Source organism: Notechis scutatus, chromosome 4, assembly GCF_049901735.1.
Source record: "Notechis scutatus isolate UNSWTSFEM ecotype Mainland chromosome 4, rNotScu1.2, whole genome shotgun sequence".
NCBI lineage: Eukaryota > Metazoa > Chordata > Lepidosauria > Squamata > Elapidae > Notechis > Notechis scutatus.
Window position 1 is genome coordinate 120,556,796 of NC_142012.1, and position 22,741 is coordinate 120,579,536.

The 22,741-nt window shown below is 34.8% G+C and overlaps 1 protein-coding gene across 2 annotated transcripts in view; it reads left to right on the forward strand.

Moving 5' to 3' along the window:
- STN1 (STN1 subunit of CST complex) overlaps positions 1 to 17,944 on the forward strand; it is a 28,196-nt gene extending 10,252 nt beyond the window's left edge. For both annotated transcript variants that reach the window (XM_026695028.2, XM_026694947.2), the window contains exons 2-10: positions 1,249 to 1,446; positions 3,139 to 3,234; positions 6,083 to 6,154; positions 6,788 to 6,958; positions 7,173 to 7,284; positions 8,406 to 8,574; positions 15,216 to 15,338; positions 16,215 to 16,287; positions 17,525 to 17,944. In XM_026695028.2, coding sequence (XP_026550813.2) covers positions 1,287 to 1,446; positions 3,139 to 3,234; positions 6,083 to 6,154; positions 6,788 to 6,958; positions 7,173 to 7,284; positions 8,406 to 8,574; positions 15,216 to 15,338; positions 16,215 to 16,287; positions 17,525 to 17,682 — 1,134 coding nt within the window. In that variant the 5' untranslated portion in view covers positions 1,249 to 1,286 and the 3' untranslated portion in view covers positions 17,683 to 17,944. The remainder of the gene's footprint in view (positions 1 to 1,248; positions 1,447 to 3,138; positions 3,235 to 6,082; positions 6,155 to 6,787; positions 6,959 to 7,172; positions 7,285 to 8,405; positions 8,575 to 15,215; positions 15,339 to 16,214; positions 16,288 to 17,524) is intronic.
- Positions 17,945 to 22,741: the final 4,797 nt, after the last annotated feature.

The following is a 22,741-nucleotide window of genomic DNA, read 5'->3' on the forward strand; positions in this document are numbered from 1 at the left end:
TAATTTAAGGAATCCACTAAATTATATATTACATTCCATCTTTCATTTACACCACCAATTTCATGATCCTTATTATTACTGATATTAAACTTTCCATTCATCAATACAAAAGTATGAACTTGCATATTCATGCAAATTACTTCAGTAAAAGACTACTAATACTAGTAGATATTTTAAATATCATACAATATTTTAAATTTTTTATAATATACAAACCTCCCAAAAACAACTAGAGACACTAAAGTCAAAATATCAATTAACGGAACAAGTAAAAATAGCTGCTCTCCCTCTATTGAAATAACAATAAACAAGATAAATCAAAATGGGAACAGCCCAAATTCTCAAATAGCTGTCTTTTTACATATATTCTAAAGCAATAGAATTTTAGTAGCTGATGGATTTAACTTGGGTGGGATTCTACCAGTTCGCACCTATTCGCTAGAACTGGTTGTTAACATTCTAAGCATTTCAGAGAACTGGTTGTTAGAAGAAATTACCGGCCTAATCCTGTAAGGAAAGCAGGAAGGAAACATTCTGGTGTTGCTTACAGAAACTGCCTCTCCATTAACCCTTATTAACCCTTCTTGGCAGGACTAGACTTCCTATCTCAGGAACTTCTCTGGAGTTTTTTTCCTCCTCCTTTGCTGGTACTTTGCTTGTGTGGAGTGACCATTCAAAGTTACAATGGCACTGAAAAAAGTGACCTATGCCCATTTTTCACACTTACGACTGTTGCAGCATCCCCACAGTCATAAGAGGCCAGGCGAGGAGATGCATGCCTCGATGTGAGTGATATTGAGTTGGCCACACCCACCAATAACATGACCACCAAGCCATGTCCACCCAGTCACTTGACCACTAAGCCACACCCACTACCTAAGCCAGGCCACAGAACTAGTTGTTCAAAATTTGAATCCCACCCCTGATTTAACTTTGTTTCCCTATAACATATGTAATTCCAAAAAGGTATCCTATTTCATGAATGCATGCCAGAATGTATAAGTTTGAGTAAACTGGGTATAAGCCTTCTAATGATAATTGAGGGCTTATGTGGAGAAACATAGAATTTTTGCATTTGAGTACTCCCAATTTAAAATGTGTGGTTTTTATTTTCCAGATTTTGTAATGGTAAATTTGTTCATAATTAGATATAATATTTTTGTAAGATGGCATTTTTTCAGTTTTAGTACAGTAAGTGATTATGTTGCATATGACATGTTTATAAGACATATTCTTTGCTCCCACCAGACTCATTTCATATCAACTTTAATCAATGATTGGTTAATATGTTCTTGGAGCTAAATTATTTTGGAATGTGTGCTGCAGCTATAGAATCAGAAGATGAGGTCCCATCACTTTTGTGGGGTTTGAATCCAATCTTTTCATCCTATGCAAGACTATACATTAAAGACATATTAGAAATGAAAGAGTCTAAACAGGTTCCAGGTAAGTAGTGAAATTGCTATGAACTTTATAACTTTATAGCTATATAAGTACTATAACTTGTTATACTGAAAAATCAAGCATTATTATGTTGTGGATCAGTTTGACTACAAATTCTCTCTATTTCTTTGGCACTTCCTTTGATGTGCTGAAATCTCTTCCTTTTCGTTCCAATGTTGCATTACTTTCAGAGACCTCAAACTAGAATCTTTTCATTTATTTGGAACATAATAAAGGAATAACTTGAATGTAATACATTTATAACTGTACAAAATATTTAAGGTATCTGTAATTATTATCAGAAAGCACCAATGGATTATTTTAAATATTTTAAATTAACAGTTTTTAATCAGTAAAAGTGTGCATTTGATTCGGTTCTAATCTTTGTGTTTCTAAATCTTCTTATCTATTTCTTGAACGTGCTCTCCTCCATTGATTCTTGGATGTAAGTCTTTCCAAAGTATTGATTAATTGTGCAACATATGTGATGTTATGATTTTTCTAGCACTAAAAACTCTTGATGTTTATGGAGGTAAGGGGATTGTTTTTAATTAAATGAAGTCATTGTTTTATTCCTGTATGATTGCTATAACTACACAATCTATAATATAGACTTGTATAGTTACTATACAACCAAGAAAAAACTACAGTATAACAGTTTTTTTGTCTTTTTGTACATGATCTTTAATATCTTAAACATTGGGAAAAAATAAAATTTAAAAATGTATTAGGAATGGCTCAATCTTTTTGCCGATAACATGCTTATCTGACTTCCTATTTTCCACCATGATTAAAAATAATCATTGGATACTTTTCATGCAAACTTCAGGATCTTCCACATCTACACAAATAGAAGAATAAATCTTGCTATGAAAATAGAATGTTTTCAATTGTAGTACTATATAACTGTATGTGGCATTTTATAGTTATCAGTTTGGGTGGCAAGTTTGACATCCAGATCAGAACGATTTTTTTTTTAAATGGCAGGAAGGAAAGTTTGTAGAATATGAAATGACTGTCATTTAAGTGAGTTCCACATTAGTCTCTCTATCAGTGCCATATGGAAAAGGGAATGAGGATGTCATATATGAACTGCATCCCCGTACAGAAGAATGAGGTTTCAGTTACATTGCCTCTGCCACCAACTTGTCTTTTTTTACTCTTCCTGCAGCTATCAACAATATATATTGTGAGCTGCTACTCAAAAATAATATTTCATGTGGAAAATGGCTATTGCTGAGGAAAATTTAAGGGATAATTTTATATGTATAAATTATAGTACACAAATAAATTGGGGTAGGGTGCAGATTTATGATAGCAAGTTGTCTATACCCTATAAATTGTGAATCTGTGGTTTGTTTTTTTATCAAACTTTAATCAAATTTCATTGTCTTTAATACAAAATAAAATTTAAAACATTTGAATTAAATATTCCATGTATATCATATTCAAATTTGAACATTGTAATCTGAAACTAATGTATCAAAATATTGTAATACTCTACTTTGATCAGTTGTTTTATATCAGTGGTCATAACTTTTGGATTTTTTTATCAGGATATGTGAAATTGTTATTAAAATTAACATTAGTTGACTAAGAATAAAAAATGTTAGTAGTATTTGGGATTATGACACAATGTTTTTAAAGGCCTAAATCAAGGACTTTACCCTTTTCATTTTTTGTTTCTTTCCTAAGGTATATTCTTTTACAACAGACATCCAATAAGACAAGTAGATATTTTTGGTACGGTGGTTCTAATAAAAGAAAAAGATTCCTTTTATATTTGTGGAGGTAAATGATAATCCAAGATTTTTGTTTTTTAGTTTTATTTCCATTTTTAATAGTATTGCTATTCTGAATATTAATTTAGACTTTCGTAGAATCAATATTTATAGAGAAAAATATTGTCTCTCTTGGTGTCAAACTCAATTTCACTGAGGGCCGCATCAGGGTGTGTTTGACCTCAGAAGAAAGTGGGCATGGCCAGGGTGGGTGTGGCCAGCTCGATGGCACTCATGTCAGAGGCATCTGGTGGCCTGAGCGCTCTCCCAGTGAAAAATGAGTTTTGTTTTCACTGACAGAGAGTTGCAGGAAGCCATCACAGCCGAAAATGGAGCTTGGGTGGGCCGTGCATGGCCGAGCTGTATTTTTTCTGGCAGAGGCACTGTGGGCCAGTCCTTCACTGTTTCCAGGGAAGCCCCATGGGCCAGATCTAAGCATCCCGCAGGCCGGATCTGGCCCCTGGGCCTTGAGTTTGACACCCCTGCTCTAGGTAGACCAGACTGGAAATCACCTCTATAGAAAAGTTAAAATTATTTATATTAACATTGATTAATATAGTCTAATAGTTCTGTACCCCTTTCTCCTCCTCCTTATAGTTCAATAATTTAGGGAGATCTGCCTAAGTTGCTTCTGAATATTATCTTGTTTATAATTTTAAAAAAATGCTTCAAGCTCTTCTCCCAAGTAACAGATCCTGCATATTTCCATCAAGGTTATCTTCTTGCACCTGGTTAATATTACTCAAAATACTGCCTGCATTAACAGTGAAAGCCTATGCACATATACTCAGAATCAAGTCCCTTTGTGTTCAATGGCACATATGAGTGTGATAATTAACATTTGGAGTAACCTTCAGTCTATTAATTCACATCTCCTTAAAAACTTTTTTCTGACATCTTTTAGATTTGCCTCTAAGAGATGGAAGACAAAAATAAAAAAAATTGACCTGCCTACTTATATACTCATAATACTTCAACCTAGTTGTTTTGGTGACCAAAGCCATTGATTTCAGGTAGTCGCTAGAGGCAGAAACTTTGAACTTATGAATCAAAAGGCAAACATATTCCCCACCCAGGCACTCCTCACATTCAGTTTTGATAGACCCAAATTCTTGGCTTAAAGCAAGTGCTGTTTTTCACCTTTGAAGTATGGGGTAGGAATGGAGTAATTTTCTGCTAGCATTTCCTTCTGGGAATGTATAAGAAGGTATAAGTATTGTATACCTAAATTAAATACGAAATTATAGCACTTGCTTTATGCCAAGAATTCACGCATTTCCAAACATATTGCGAGGAACACAAGTATTACTCTTGCCTTGAATGTTTCTAGTAGTTCAGAAGCCCTGAGTGTGAAAGGTGACTCTATTGTGCATAGTTTTCTCTTTCTGATTACCCTTTTTTCACTCTCATTGTAAACCTTCCATTTTTCATTTTGTAACCAACTTCTTATTGCTACCCAAAAAGAACTTAGCAAAAATAAGTATTTTCTTGGGAATATTTACCTGTTTCCAATTTCTCCTGTGTTTCTCTACATGGTCAGATTATTTTTAGTTCATTTCTCAGATTGTGTACCAATGTGTCCCTCCCTGTTTCCATAGCCACAGTCAGGCTGAGTTGCCCAAAATAAATTGCAACTTCCCTTTCAGCTTAAAAATGAGGTTGTGCAGCTGGTGAGCTGAATAGCAAGTGTTGCATCAGCAGTCAAGCCCAAATGATTCATGAAACTCTCCTGTTTGTGCATAGAAACAGCAAGAGAAAGAAATAGGAAGTTCTTTTTTTTACTTTTCTAATGAAAAATCTACATTTATCTTAACTTTATTTATAATAATTTCATCAAAAAATTTTTTACAAGGTGTGATTCATTTCTAAATAATGTATAGTTACTGGTAACTGTTAAAATGCATAGGAAAATGAAGAGGAGCTAAGTCATTGCCTAGATTTTAACTATTCTCAGGAATCACAATGATACTTACAGGCCTAACATAATAATGCACCTCTATAATTAACAGAAGGATGGGGTTTGCAAAATTTTCAGACTAACATTGAAAGGATCAGAAATAGAAACCCATGCATGATAGAAGCAGTCTTTCAAACTAAGGACTGCTGAACTACTAGAAAGGTTTAAGAGCAAGATTAACACTTTTCTCAACTGTTCTTCAATATGCTCCTCGGCTTATGAGGAGACTAGCATTAATGACATATATTGCTCTACAAACAGATGTGCTCATCTTACCTCAAATACTTTTTAATCTGCTTTGATATTCTTCTTTACTACATCATTTTACAAATGTTCCTATCAATCCCAGATAAGAACTGCAAGAAGACAGAATCATTATTTATTATGACTAGAAAGATACCAGAAGCAAAAGCCGGGCACCTAATTTTACACAAAAACGGGAACTTTGCTCGAGTATGCGAGGGGGAAAGCGCGCTACTGGAATTCAAAAAAAATAATATTTGACGACCACTACAGAAAGGTTAGATCCTAACCCAAGAGAAGAGATGATGCAGCGGGAGGCGGGTCCTCTCCCCCCTCGAGGCCCCTGAGTCAGGGTCCTACCGCCCGGCGCAGCCCCGCTCGGGAAAGGCAGCCCGTCGCTGTGCCGCCGGAGGCCGCGACCCACCTTCAGGGACTTAGCGGGGGTTTCCACAAAAAGGCGCGCACCGTACTTTCTGTATTAATTCCTATTATTATAATAGGAAATATTAACCTTTAGAACTAAGAGAATTGGATGAGAGGAAGCTGGTAGAGTTTTAAACCCTAATATCATTGGTTAAAATGTAAGGCTTCCATCTTTGTGGGATCAAAAGAAAAAACTTCTACCAAAATGACCTAAATTATCACTATTCTTTTCCAGTGGATGATGGCACTGGTGTAATAAGCTGTACCTGCTGGAAAAATGCTTTAGCAGAAAAGAAAAAAATGTCAGGTAATATTTGCTGTTGTTTTCCTCTTTCAGGATATTCTGTATATGCTGCAGCCAAGGTTGTATTGAGACATTAACCTTTACCTGTTTGGCCTTTTCATATCTTACTCATGAAAATTTGATTATTGTAGTAGCCCTTGAGATATGGGATATTGTAGATTTTTTCCTCTCATAATGGAATATTTGCTTGGTTAAGTGTTATATGTTCTTTGATGTATAAATTTAGTATAGGTATTATAGTACTTTATGCTATTGTTTTTATTGTTATAATAATTGTGTTGTTTTAATCTGGTATTTGGATGTCAGGTATGTATACTACTCCAAATTGATAATGTTTGGGATAGCACATATGCTCAGTAATAAGTCTAAAAACACATGTCACAGAAAGAAAAAAGAAAAGAAAATTGAGAAATTTATAGCTTTATCTGTCCCTGTTTTGTTTTTTTCATCATGATGCTGCTTAATGAGCTTTCCTAAACAGGATAATGGCAGTTTTTAAGTCAGAAAAAATACATCCCTGTGGAAGCATGACCTGCATAATTGTAGTACTTGAAAAAAGTCTTTAATTTTATCGTGCTCAGTGAACATTGTTATTAATAACATAGCGCCTTATGAGATGTATATATTTCTCTGCAGATTTGGAACCTCAGCCAAGTACTTTAAGTGGTATGAATCTAACTGACTTGATAAGAAATCTCCAAATAGCAATTCGAAAAAAAACAATTCTGGAAATTGGTGATCTAATCAGAGTCCGTGGTTGCATTCGAATTTACAGGCAACAACGGGAAATCAAGGCTTCTGTGTATTGTGAGTAATTACCTTATAGTAGTATGCATGTTTATTTTAAAGTTGCAAATTGTAATCTGAACATTTGTCAGAAAAGATTGTTTTTTTCTGGTATGTAGTACCTCTTATATTGATAAATTTTGAATTATTTTATATATGAAATGTAGTAAATAATATTTTAGCACTATTAAGAATTAACAATTTCAACAGCTTTACATTTCTCATATCTTTTCAGATAAAGTTGATGACCCTATGTATGAAACTCAAATTTCCAGAATGCTAGAACTTCCTCGTTTATATAGGGATATTTATGATAAGATATTCCAGTTCCCAGAAGAAACACAATGGTCAGTGAAAGCTATATATATTAGCTCAGTTTTGATTTGTTAACTCATGGAAATGTGAATCCCAGTTAGAGACAATGAAACAGGCTATTTTATAGGAAGCATTGTATGGAAACAGAAAGAATAATGAGGAATGAATAAATAGAGGAGAAAATAAGGAATAGATATAATTGATGAATCCAGAGTACATATAATATTAAATAATTCTTAGATGCATTCAGCAAAATCATCTTAAATCTGTAATGAAAACTTTGGCAAATTAAAAACAAGTATTAAACCCTTGACTATCAGTGGGCTTTCAAGATGGTCACCACATTGAGCAAAATAAATGGACATCATTCCTCATGCCATTTATATTCTTATTTTCAAGCCCAATTCTTGAGCTTCAGATACTCTAGGATAGATCCCAACCAACTCTAGTTCTTTCCAAATATATTGTGCAACTCTCATAATTTCCGATCATCCAGGTCATGTTGGAGAAAACAGAAAAAGAGGTCAAAATATTATAGTAGCTGGCAGTAATCGAATGTGTCAGCCACATTTTAAGCAGAGATATGCTTAGTGTACTCTCTTATCATGTGTGCCAACATCACAACTGATACTGGTAATAATCATGCCATCCAGTTCCAAAATTATATGCAGTCCTCATTTAGTCATTGTAATCCGTTCCAGTGAAATGGTGGTAAGCAATATGGTTACAAAGCAAACCACATGATTGACAGATGCTGTGAAGATACTAGATGCTACGATTTCCATTTAGATAAAGTTGTCTTGTGCAGCAACAACAGGGTTACTCTTAACTCCAGTGTGTAATGTCAAGCACAGCAATTTGGTCCTAAGCATGCATATTGGTGAGAAAATTATTTTCTACAGTTTATTTTTGTTATTGCATTTGTAAAAAGCTGGAGTAATCATTAAATAAGGATTGGCTATATATGTAATTTGAAACATGTATTATGTATTATGTTTTAAAATCAATGCATGCATTTTTACCTATGAAGAATGTATTAAGGCTACAAAATGTTCAGCAGTTCTGGACAACTTTCTATAGATTCATTATTAGTTTTAGACATGTTTTATTTTGGTCATGTTGAAACTTTTTTAATTTTGTTCTCTATTAATAGTAATCATGGTGCATTAGATGAACTGGGTTCTGTCATGAATCTGAGTAAAAAAATAAGGGATTTTCTATTGAGGAACAAAATTCAGAGCTTCTATATGCAGGAATTAGAAACCATTGAAGATTTGGTATCATTGGCCAAAAGAGATGAACTTGGTACCACTGCTGAGCAAGTGAGTAAAGTTAATTTGTAAGAAGTTTTTCACTTATGAGAATTAATTAATTAAGAATGAACTAAGTGTTGCATATTTAAAAAAATAAAATTCACATCTATTAATGGTGTGCCAGTCTAATAATTTGTATACTCCTAGTTTTAGGCCTTGTTAGGAATGTAAGTCACCTAACAGTTGGGTTGGAAATATACAAGCCAGGGTAGACATACTGTCTCTTTAAGGGAATGCTAAAATTGTAATTGGGTGTGGTTCCTCAAACGGCCATAAGATGGAGCCAGAAACCTGGTTTCTGAGAGTGTTGCCATTCCTGCATTTCCTTATTGACTGTTGCTGAGAGTCGTTATTCTTGGATTTGATGTGAGTCTTTTGCTGATTATATAAATTATTTAACTATAATTACCCAGGCACTTCGACCCCTATGTTGAAAGTATTTAGGGCAAAAATAGTTCCAATGCTGACATATGGTGCAGAACTGTGGGGTTTAAATAAAGCCTCCCCACTTGAACAAACACAGACCCGCTTTTTAAGACACTTATTGGGGACTGATAAGAACACTTCTGCTTCCGCTTCCATCACCCGAAAAAGACTGCCTAAAGGCGAGGGGACACTGGCAGCCCCGCCTCGCCCCAAAGTGGCTGGGGACTCTGCCTTCAAGGGAGCTTTCGTCTGCCAAAAGAAGCGGCCTCGCGGCGAGGGGAGTGTGTGTGTGCGTGCTCGCCCCGAGGCCACTTCTACCGGCCAATCGAAGTGGCTGGTGACTGCACTTGGGGAGCTTCCATTGCCCGAAAGAGACTGCCTAAAGGCGAGGGGACACGGGTAGCCACGTCACTCCCTGAAGTGGCTGGGGACTCTGCCTTCAGGGAGCTTCTATCGGCTATCAGGCTATTCTAGCCTAGGCTACCTGCAGGGCACTCCTAAAGGCAAGTTTTCTCCCCATCCCCCCGCCCTTCCTCCGCCCATTTCTCTTCACCTCGTGTAGTTTTAACAAACGATGTGAGAAATGGTGGGGAAAAGCATGGTTTAAATAGGCCTAAATTTTGGAGGTGGGGCTTAATCTCATGCCTAGAAATTATGCTGGGCCTTCCTATTGGTGGAGGCCGTATTGTTGGAGAAACATGGTAGCAAAAATAGATCTATAAGACAGTTGGCTAAGAATAAAAACATCTTCCAACCTGAAAAATACCTTTCAATGGGTATGCCACAATTATACCAGAGCCAGATTTGAGTTACTGGATTCCATGTCTAGACATGGGCACTTCCACCATGTACCATACCACGAGAGAACCTGCTTATGTGGTTCATCTGCCATTGAAGATATTTCCCACATTTTGTTCAACTGCCAAATATATGCCCCCATTAAGCTTAAATATTTATCATTTCTACTGGAAAGAACAGCCCACTGGGAATTAACCACAAATTGTCATATTTCCTCCGGGCCTCTAATGTACACATCGTTTGTAGGACTGCTAAGTTTATAATCAAGGCAGTGGTCCTAAGAACATAATATATTGAACAAATTGGTGTATCCTGCAAGGGTGATCTATTATCCAATTTCTGACTCCCTGGTTTTCCACATACGTTTTTATTACTGTATTCTTATATATCTAACTTATCTGCATTTTGTCTTGTTATATATTTATGTTATGTTATTGATAAGGTCTTATGACTATTCAATTAAATAAACGATACCAATACCTATTGACTGTTGCTGATCATCATTATTCTTGGATTTGATGTGAGTCTTTTACTGAACTGTTTTTGATACTGGACTTTGTTATTGGATTATTCCTGGACTGAAAACTGACTGCTATAACCATGTATGACTTGGACTGTTTGTTGGACTTTGCTTAACCGTTTACTGGAAGTAAAACCTACATTTTACTCTACAGTGTAGCTGTGTGCTGTGTGTGTGTTAGTCAACGTTACTCTCACTACGTCTCCCTGTGTGCGCTCATTCTCCTAACGGGGAATTACCTCAACAGGCCTGAGTTATGACAATTAAAAACTATTTTTAAAAAAATATGTATAAGATGTACCCGGTTTAAGAATGAGTTCCATTTCCAAAGACTGTTCAAAAATAGAATTTGTATATAAGCTGGGACAGTATCATTGAGTACTATTGTCAAATGAATTTGAAGCGTTATGTATTTAACTTGAATCACTGTGTATTTAAATTCTGCTGCAGTATGCTCCATTCTTAGCTGTGGGTCATCCTTAAACCCAGTGTTTTAATCTAGGAACTTACTTTAATGAGATTTTAATAATCAGGACCTGGATGAAATAACTGATATTGTGCATGATATCATTGAAATAACTGATATTGTGCATGATATTTTAAGTGTCTTTTGATAAAAACTATTAAATATATAGACCAAACTACAATGCAACATTATATGTTGGATTTCAACATTTAGCTTTAACTCACTGTTAATTATAGTAGGGAGTATTTTAGAATTTTATGGTTTTTTTTACAAGTAATGCCTTTTACAAGTTACTTGAATAACAGGACCAAATATTTCTGAACTTAAGGGCAGGTTAATTAAGGTCCAATTGCTTACAAACATGGGATATTCAGTGTATAATGTTCTGTCAGAGCGTTCTGACATCTGCCTCACATTACATTTATTCTTCCTGGGCATTTTAACTTCTTTGGAAAGGACCTTAGGGTCCTTAGGGATGAGGGATTTGGGAGGCTCCAAGCCACTAACCTCTAATTGAAATCAGAATTGTTCATAAAGTAAATGCTTGTTTGAGAGTTGGACTGATGATTTTCAATAGCATAATGTTTCTGTTTTACATTGCACTTCTGGTTAAATAGGAATTTGCTTATAAAAAGGTTATAGTATGCAGAAAATAAGTCCATGAGCCATATAACCATGGTACAGATTTGCATAAGTTAATCTGTGTAATGTTATGCATATTTGTATCATTTGAAAATTTGGATTGAACAAACATTTAAAATCCTTTTTTGTATTGTTTTAGCAAGATATCAGTGGGTTTAATTTATATGTTACAATTTTCTTTCAAGAGAATAAAAAATGTTTAGGCAAGTTTTTCTTTTCTTTAGACAATTTTTGTATATTTTTTAATGTCAACCATAAAAAATGATCATTCAATTGAAACCATAATAAAACTGTACCTCTCATTTACAAAAGCTTCTGTGAACTCTTTCCTAGTGGCTGCTTCCGGACAACCATTTGTTTTTATAAAATAAATGTTTGTCATTGAAATTTAATTAAATCGATTTGAATTTAAACAAAAACTCTGCTGATCTTTTTTTCACATTGATATAAAACAAAAGGAGCAAATAGTACAGGAGGATTCAGTTCAGCTAGTCAGCTGCCATTATAATAAATTCTGGTTGAATTTAAAAATTCTCACTTTTTTCCACACTTTCTAAATCCATACTCTTTTGTTGTCTTGAATTTTCTTTTAAGGCATACTGTTTACTGGCTTTGAGTTTTTCAGCTGTAGAGTGCTGGCATTTAAAACTCAAATTATAGATTTATCTTCTAAAAGCACCACAGTCAAACATTAAAAGTATAAAGGAATTGACCTTTCATAGTGCATATTGAATTTCTCATGCTTTCTGCTTCCATCTTCATTCAGAATTGCAAGCTCAGTTCCTGTGGAGACAGAATGTCTTCCTCACCTTTAATCTTCCGTCCTTAGAATTCAATTCTATTTTTCTCTGTTAGTCCTTGGATAAGGTTCCAATATTTTGATTAAATTGTCTTTTTAATTTTAAACACAACATATAGAAACACTCCATATTACAGCTGAATTAATCCTTTTCTTGTTATGTGTTTATTTCTTGTACTCCATCAGCTGGAAAATAGCAAGAGCTCTTGCATAATTATATAATCTAATCTCAATTAATCCATTAACATGAGGAGGAACAGAAAGAAGGAACAGATTTCCTCTGACCATTACCATATATTCCAATAGCATCCAACTTTAACATAAAGGATTCATAAACAATTATTTTTATCAAAGTATTATGGTTTATCAGCCTATATTCAGATAATTTACTCAAAGCTATTTATGCAATAATGCATTGCAACATACATAGTCATCACGAAACAGCATTTGATTATTTGTCAATTATTTTTTGTCAATTTTCAATCCGTCTCCTGTCATTATATAGTTGGAATATTGTGACTTTAATTAACTTTGTTTAAAAAAAACTTCACAGCATTTGGAAGATACTAATAAAGTTGGGGGGGCGGGGTAAGAGTGAATTATGTCACTTTATCCCCATGGAAAGGTGACTGAATGAAAATTTTGGTCTGATAGCAGTCTTAAAATATTTAATTGAACAAATATACATTAGATTAGTACTATAGATGAGGAAGTAATTACAGGAAAGCAAATTTTAGAATAGGTTAAGAAAAACTTCCTTACTATGAGAACAGCTAGATTATCGCAAATTGTTTAGGAAGGCTGCAGAATACTAATATTTGTTTAACATATTTAAAGAATTTGATTACTGATAGGAAATTGACTGGATTATTTTCTTTATTCCTCAGATGAATTTTACAGGTTAGCACTGCATATCTCTCATTTCAAATCTACCTCTGAGCAATCTTGTGTTTGGACAAGAAATAGAAATTGTACATATTGCAAACAACTTCAGTATAGTCAGTCTTCAGATATTTCAGTGTTAATAGTACAGGCTATCAAAAATGTAGTGTGCAAATAATCATTAATTTATAACAGCAGTTGCAACTGGAATTTCTATCATTAAGTGATGCAGCCATAAACTGCAATCCTTGCAGTCCCGGTTGCTGTTATTAACTGAATTTCATGGTTGTTAGGTGAGGCGGCTTAACCAAAGTCAGCGAGGAAGCCAATGGAAAGTTGTAAGTCTCAAGCTAGCAGGCAGGCAAGTGGCTGTGGCTGAGTGGGAAAAGAAGTATGAGGGGTTCATGGGAGTGTGGGAAGGAAGGTGAGGGTATGGGAGGGCATGAAGGGATGCACAGAGTTGTGATACAAGATGGAAAGAGTGCAGAAGAGGTACAGCACAGGCCAGGGAAGGTGCTTGAGTGGTTGATGCAGTGCAAGCACAGGCACTGGAAGAGATTGTGCAGATTTGGGTGACTTACCTCAGCAACAGCGGAGAAGTTGGTAGAGAAGGTTGCAAATGGCAATCAATCATGAGTCACTGTAATTAGTCATAAGTGCAAACCAGTTGCCAAGATCAAAATTATGTGATCATGGGGATTCTGTGGCATGGTGTGGCAGCTGAAACTCAAGACGATGAATCTTAAGCATTATTTGTTCAAATACCATCACAACTTCAGATGGAACAGATTTGCTGAACAAATAAGTCAATGTTCTTGTAACAAAACACAGATAAGAACAGATTCCAGTATGATTATTGGATACAAGAAGCATACAAGAATTATAGAAATATTTCATTCCTCCTAATAACTAATCAAATATTATTTAGAACAGAGTATATAGGTTTTTACTTTTGATTACACATCCAGAGTTCAACAGAATTAATGTTTTCCTTTTTGAGTTTTCTAATCTATCTTCTATATGTTCTCTAATTACTTCCTGATACTTCTTTCGTATTCTTTCAGCCACTCCTGTGGTTAAAACTCTGGTTAGATCAGGGTAATATTGTACAGTAGGCAAGAGTTTTAGCAGGATTATCTGTAGGAGGTCAGACTGATGTCAGGAACATTTCAGAGTCAAAAGCCCATCCTTTTTTCCGTGTATTGCAATATTGCACACACCCCAAACTGGTAGAGCTTACAATGTAGTGGAACAACACAGCAGTTTCTGTGGATGAGTATTGGATTTAGAATTTGAAGATAGTATTTTAAAGTCCTTGCCAGCTATGAAGATAAGAAACTGACCTTGAGCTAGTCCTAAATTATCTTATGGAATGATTGTGATGAACAAAAGAGGAATATGTATGCTGTTCTAAGCTTCTATTTTTAGTAAAACCAAATCAGAACAGAACATTTTAACTCTGCCACTTCACTGACATATCATTACAATGCTGTCCTGTGTCTTTCAGAGAATAAAAATAATGAAAAGAAAGGAGTGTGGCTTGGCTCGACTACATTGCATTACTTCTTTAAGAGGGAAACATAAAGTTAAGAAAACCACAGAAGTCAGGTTTCCTAAGATGTTTCTTTGTTGTTTTTCCTAAGCTGCTACCCATTTCTTTTGTACTTCTTCTATCACTGCAAAGTATTTCATGGTTTACACCTCTGTTAAAGGAGCTGTCTAAACTGAGTCTTATGCCAGTTTGTATGATGATTTTAATTACAGCCTGACTTCAGTTATATTGTTTTCAGTTATCCCAAAGGGAATAATTAGGAAGCTCTTTTCTTTCCACTGGTAAACCTTTTAGTTCATTCATTGACTTACTGTTTCTATTATATTAATAATTCATCAGCATCTCCTTAGGTAAATTGCTTAGGCAGCAAACTTCTGATTTCTGAAATACTGCTAGCTGCAGTCTATTTAATCTTAAGGATAAAGACTTTGCTACTATTTAGGGGTAATATCTTCTCACTCTTTTATTTCTCTAAGAAATTAAATAAACAGCCTAAACAAGCTTATAACTTGCCTCTGTACCTTCTTATGCAATTGTTATCTACTTTTTACTGTTTCCCCATCAGACAGATTCCAAGGCTGGTCCTTGCTCCAGACTGATTAGAAAGTCATTCACGGAAGCAATAAAGTTATTGCAGAAAAATGGTGTTCTTTTTCAAAAATCAAACACTTCCCAAAATATGTATTATGTAAGTATTGAAGGCTGTATAGTTTTCCTTGCATCCCACTATATTTACATTCAGTTATGTGGAATATACTGGTGACAAGCTAATGCTACTGGAAAATGAATAGCACAGTTTGAAAGTACTGTTTTATATTATCTGAAATGAGTAGAGTGATTAGATGGATACCAGCAGATTTAATTTCACATGTAACTTTGGGAGTTGCAGATTGGGTACGTTCATTAAAAATGTGGAAAGAAAGAAATCATTTTCTCTTTCAAGAAGAAATTGGAGCTGAGTGCATATAGTAACAATAAGTAGAAATCTTGGAGCTGAGTAGTATTGTTATATGCTGAGTTTATATCGCCATATTTTAGCATAGCACTAGACACCTGTGCCTTTGACTCATTGTTTCAGAAATATTTCCTTACCTAAAGAGAAAAACAAAATGAACATGGATGGGCAAAAAATCAGTGAGAGAGGGAGTGACTTTCAACTGTCTGTCAGCTTGCCCATTGAGTTTCCTTGTGGGAAGTTAGCAGTGAGCATTGAAATCTTCCTTCCTTCCTTCCTTCCTTCCTTCCTTCCTTCCTTCCTTCCTTCCTTCCTTCCTTCCTTCCTTCCTTCCTTCCTTCCTTCCTGATATAAGAATCTCATGATTGTAATTTGTAAATGATTATTTAAATTTGAATCTATTGTTAAGTATTTCTGGTATGTATGAATGTATGAAGCTGGCTATAGTATCTAAAGAGGGGTTGATTTTGAATGGGAGATCTGAAATATCGCTGCATGAAGATTACATGAAAATTTCTTCCCCATTATTACATTCTTTTGAGATTAGAATGTAGCAGTCTCTAATTGTAAACCCAACCTTTCATTTAACAATTTATCCTTACATTTTAGGTTACTGAACAGGATACAGAATTGCACAAAGTAACTCTTGAAGTTATCAGAGATGATTGTAAGAGACCAAAATGTAAGTAGTTCTCACTATCTTAACTGCAAACAAAAGTATATTTCTTATTTGTATAATTCACACAATATAAAAAGTGGAATTATCTGCAAGCTCCTGCTGGAAGTTCTTTATATATTTTCTTATAATTTTAGACACTTCTTGGTTTCTGCATTAAAATATTTGTCTGAGGTCAATTGCCCATACTCACTTCTTTTTACTGTCTTTTTTAGTCTTTCCAGCTGATTCTTCGCATTCTGTATTGATCTAAGTACATTGATCCATTGTGCATTTCTAGGAGTGTAAGTGTCTTTGAAGATAGGAAAGCACGAAACCGAAAAATCTTTATTATGTATTTGGCAATCTGAAATGTTAAAGTTTGAGCTAATTTAAGAAAGCTTTAATGCCTTAATAGATCAAGGTACAAAAGAAACATACTAAAGAACAAAATTAGGAATATGCGAGAATTGCATTTTCTTTTAGGACAGGGGAGTAGAATCAAAACAAGGTGGATAAGAATGACACATATTGTCTTTCCTCATCAGTGAGTCATAGATACTGCTAAATAGATACCTCTACCGATCACAATGGAATGCTTATCTTATGACGTTTATTATATTTGTTGAAGAAACACACACATTTTTGCAATGCTGCTTGTGCTGTTTTAAAAAAATACAAAAAGAATAAGTTTTGTCTTGTGGCTTAGGATATCTACCGGAATTCCCGATAGATATCCTAAACCACAAGAATATCAGATTATTTCTTTTCCCTGAACAAAAGTTACAAAAGCCCTTACACCAAGATGCAAATATTTCCCACCCACCTTACAATGTACTACACCTAAAAGCTAAGAAATAGTACCAGTTATGTGATGAATGAACACCAACCATTTGTATTTTTTTCCAAACAACATGCTTCCCTCTTGCTACCGTCATCCATTTTTTTCCTCTTATTAGAGAGAAAATATCCTAAGTGGAATGCAATCATTCCTGATTATTCACTTCTTTGTTTAAAAAATAGACTTTCGTGTTTGAAAATAACAAATATGAGAACCAGGACATGATGTTCTTAAGTTACTCATTTATTCCTCACTGTTAGTACTAAAAGGGAAGTGTGAAAGTGCCAGACCTTTAGTGCCAGCCTCCTAACCAAATGATGGGTTCTGCAATTGCACCAGGAACACTACGTAAGAATTCTATTCTTTAAGAAAGAAGGAAAACAGTCCACCATTTGTAATCCCATGCTTACTTTCTATTTGCAGATGCTGAAAAAGGGTGCCATCTTCGTCACATACTCAGTTGTATTCAGCAAAGCTATAATCCTTATATCACTGAAGCTGTTGTCCATTGTCTCCTTGATTGGTTGGAGATCAACAGTGAAGTTGTCACGACCATGGAAGAATACTATACAGTCTTTTAATCTAAGGGAATGGAAGCCTGGAGCCAAACTTTATTATTCAGTGATCTATAACATCACAGATTTTACTATGTACCTGCTGAGCTATTTTTCTAATTTAGAAGGTGATGCAGAATACAAATCATTTTATTTTGTAGTATTTTTAGTAAATATCATTGTCTGAAGCATTTCTACTTTGTCTAAGAGCAAAAAATACCAAGCAGTCATGTAAAAGTATGCTGCAACTGCCCCCTTGTGGTGGGATAGAATTAAAGAGAACAAACTTCGCCTTTGGACCCCATAGTTAAAAAAAAACCCAACAGAAAGCATGTACAGGAAAGAGCAACTTTCTGCCAGAGACCAAAAACACAAAAGTAAAAATCCAAAAATGACAATACAAAAAAACTGAAAATGATAAGTCAAACAAAATAAAAAAAAATAATAGATAGAGGAAAAACTTGACATAGCCAAGATATTTATTGAACAGTTTGTGGATATAATTCCTCATTTAGCAAGGTGTAGTGTTTTGGACACTGAAGAATATCAGAGATTCCTTATTTCAGTTCTGTGTTATAGTTCCCTCAAAGCTTATTGAAATTGAGAAATATTATATCGAGAAGCTATGCTGTTTAAAATCTAGGATCCTTTTTTCCATACAAATTGAAAAACATCCAGCAGAATTAAAATGGTGAAAGAACTATCAATTTATCCCAAACTCTAAGGTCACAATTTCATATGAACCCTGATAGAAACAGTCCAGATTCCAATTACAAGAAAGAACTGGCACAGTCTGAGGCATTCAGATAGTATTTTAAAAATGTTGATTGGATTTCTTTATTAGTTCTTACTTATTTGAAGAGGCAAATCTAAGGATATTAATGTCAATAGGCATATACTTATTGCCTCTTCTGTCTGTAAAGTTCAAAATTAAATAAATAAGTTTGGGCTCGATTAGAACCACATTTCTGTTTCCACCACAATATAGAGAATGAAAAAATGATTCCTAAAAGAGCTAGAGTCAATTGTGGTATTATTTTATTTTGCAACAATGAATTTGGTTGAAAATGCTCTTTTATCTCAAGAGAGTTGACCCATTAGATTGGTTCATACCAGCAGTTGATGGACCCAGATTGGTTTCAGAGGGACTGGGATATTCCTATTGGTTTGCTGCACAGTCCATCTGAAGTTTCAGTTGCCACTTGACATAAGAGGGCGGTTGAGGCATTGCACCTATGCAAGCACTCCCCTTCTTGTGGAGCCCATTAGTCCCTGTAGTTCACAGAAGAGTTAAGGGAGTTGAAATGAGAGAAGAGACATCTAGAGTGTTTTTGGAATTCAACAGGGGACAAACTCAATCAAACATGGATTTGAGTCACTATTAAGACCTGCTTTGTGATAGTATGGGTGGTAAAGCATCAGTACCCTCTTTCCCATTTCTTACCTAAATAAGCAGAATTCAAATTCTGTTTCATTGTTCTCTCTCGATGCTAGCATGTTTGCACATTACTCATCCTTAGTTAAATAAATCATAGCTAATTTAATTAAGTTTTCTAGGTTCATGTTATTTACTAGGTTCACATGATTAACCAGACTTGCTACTTTGCTCAACAGAGTATTGTAAAAAAAAAAAAATGGCTTGTGGGTCCATATGTCACACAAATTCAGCCATGTTTTCACTAACTGAATTATTTTAGGAAGCCAGTGTAAAGATTGTAGCTAAAATAATTTATCCAGGAGCAATATTGCAATGTAATTATGGAACTATTTTAGTCAGTGTCCTTTAGGGAAGGATAACCCCTTCCTGCGGGGGGGTGGGGGAGCAAAGATAGGTTCCTAAAATGACCAGATTTTAACACATCCTTTCATCAGGTTTTCAGTAAGTAAGAGTTGTGTTCCAAGTGATGCCATCAGTTGAGAGTAACTTGTTTTATCCACAAATATGATTTTGGCACCAAAAGCCCTTGGTATGTCTTCTAAAAGCCACTGGACTTCTTACAGTGTATGATAATCAAGTCCATAAATCCAAAGTGAAAAAAAACCTTCAAGTCTGCTGTCTTGATGGAAGCTGTATAGAAGACATATTTCCTAAATATGCACAGCATATATATAGTTCAGATAGTTTTCTTAAAATTTTAATATTTAACTTTTAAATTAACAAGTATTTTCTTATTTAATATCTACTGTAGCTGATAAAGGGGAAGTTTAGTTTCCCTTTCTTTTGTAATACAGTATCAGTTGTTCATAAAAACAATTTAGTAAGGAAAAAAAAAATTCTGTTATTCTGGAATCTAAAGCTGTGGATCCATTTTATTATCATGTAACGGCAAATCTTAAGGCAAATCTTCAATACTCAAGGACCGGATGAGACTTGATGACAAAAGCGCAACATCATGCACTTTTATTCTTCCATAGAAATTTGATGGTAATCTGTATTATGAGTTGGTAATTATCTAACAAGCAAAAGTAACCTAACCTGCAAATATGTATATTGCCACAGTGTGGTGCTGTTGAAACAAACTTGGAAAACTAATACAGGAGTTTCTTTATATATAGTGAAACTTATATTTTGTAATGAAGTTTATGTATTTAAATGTTTAATTATTTAAATACATATTTAAATTTAAGGTGAGTTATGTTCAAAATAAGAGCTGTATGTACTTCATGATTGAGAGAGATATGCTTCTTGAAATTTTAGTTCCTATATTTAAAAAATCTTGTTAGTATTTTTAAAAATTTCCTTTGTAAAAGCACACAGTGAAGAGCTTTAATATTATATTTAGGATACATCTTTCTACTAAACCACATTTTAAATAGGTTTTTTTTTCTAGTCTGGTTTTTGAATTTGTGTTTTATATATGTAGATATAGTGAATATAAAAAGTATATACCTCTGAAAATTCCAGGTTTATCAGATGTAAAAAAATCTGATCAAGATAAATCACTTCAAAATTATTTTAACCTTTAATATAACATATAAGCTGTACAATAGAAAGATATGAGTCTTATTAGAGAAATATTACAACCCTTTACATTGTACCTGTTTTTTATTTGAGCATATCCTTTTTTTGCAAAAATTAATGATATTTATTTATTTATAAAATTTACCCATCTCATGGTGATTTATCATAACACAGTGGAGGCTGTTCTTATTATTTTCCACCATTTCCTGATTAAATTCTCAATTTGCAAACTTTGTAACTTGCAATAGAGCTGGATTAAATCAATATATTCTTCCCTATGGATACTTTCATATACAATGTATCATTTTCTCTTCCTCAGTAAAATAAAACAGTAAAACAATTTTGCAAATTCCTTCAGAACCTAGAGTTTAATTCATTTCATTTTAATTTGATGTAAATATCTGGCTTTCCCCACCTATATTTCACTCAGCTATAAAACCCAATCACCGTGACAGGTGCAAAGGATTGGGAAAGGAGGGGATAGCTTAACACTAATTTTTAATTTTATTAAAAGCCAAATAAAAAGGTTTTGTTGGGTTTAAGTTCCTGTTGAAATAAGATGGTGAGGGGTATAAACTAATAGTTTATGATTTTGTCTGTAAAGGTAACTTTACATCAGCTGATTTTAATCAAACCAATTTATACATACACTTAATCTACACTCTTCTGAATAGACAAAATCTGTAACTTTACTCCCAACGACTTGTGTTTTAAATTATGTATTTCAGTATTGCCTTGGAAGCTTAGACTGGAATTCAATTGGATGCCATACAAAATATGCTGAAATTATCTATGTGCTTGTAATTAAATTATTTAAACAAAAATTTAACTAGTTTTACCAGGTCTATAACTTTGTCTTGTTTAAAGTAGCCATGTTGTAAGAATTGGGACCAGACAAAATATATTTTGGAGGATACAATGCCTATGTTCATACAACACACTTAGCCATACACCACTATGAACAATCTGTAGTTTGCTGTGTTTATACAATATGATGGCTTAAACTGATATATGTAACATATCAGGTGGGTTGTTCAGTTTTGGTTTTGTTATTGTGGATTGTACATATAAATTTTGTTGATTATTTCTAAATTTCCTTGTTGTTGTTTTTTGACACTTTCTATCATTTCCTTCCTGAACCAGATATAAAGAAGGTGCTTATCCTTGATTTACCACCCGTTTAATGACATTTCAGAGTTTATGATGGCCTCGTAAAATAGGCTTTACAACCTGGCCATCATAAAATGTAGTTCCAACCCCCATCACATGACTCCATTTCAAGTGGTTCGCAACTGGCTCACATTTATGACTGGGTGATCCTGCAGTCACATGACCATGATTTGCAATGCTTTTCTCCAGCAAAAAATGCCCATTTGGGAGAATGGATTCAGATTTAAGACCATGTGATTCTGACTAATGACTGTACTTTTGATTAATGACCTCCATAATTAGTAAAATGAGATCAGGTCACATGAGTACCTTGACTTATGACTGTTGTGACTGGTGAATGAAAATCCTGTCCCAGTTGCAGTTGGGTACAAGAACTACCTGATTGAGTTATCTTTGATGTGTCTAACAATATGTTCATGTCGCCACCAGTACTGGTATTCTACCAGTTCGGTCTGGTTCTGCCAAGCCGGTAGCAGCGATGAGCAGCGGAGACCGAATTGGTTCTCTCTGCCACTCTGCTGTTGGGCCCATCCGCCTGCCTGGGCTCCCATACTCACCTTTATCCTCTGAAATTGAAGTGCAGCTGCTTTGCGTGGCACAGAAGAGTGCTGTGCGGCAGCTGCTGAAGCGACCGGGATCGTGCAGGCTTGCAGGAGGTGAGTTAGAATGCCTCTGCGCCTGTGCAAAGCATGCATTTGGCATGCGTGCGCACGCAAAGTGCATGCGCGCAAAGCACGCCTACCAAATCACGCCCACTGAACTGGTGGTAAAAATATGTGAATCCCACCACTGGTCACCACTCTTTTTAAGGAAATGCACAAGTGAGTTGTGACAGGGATAGACAAAATCGCCTGGAGTCTTCCCAACAGAGTCTTGAAGGCAAATCTTCCCCATCCCTGTGCAATGCTCTGATTGGTGGAAGTTTAAACTACTGGATGGTGACTCTGTAAAGAG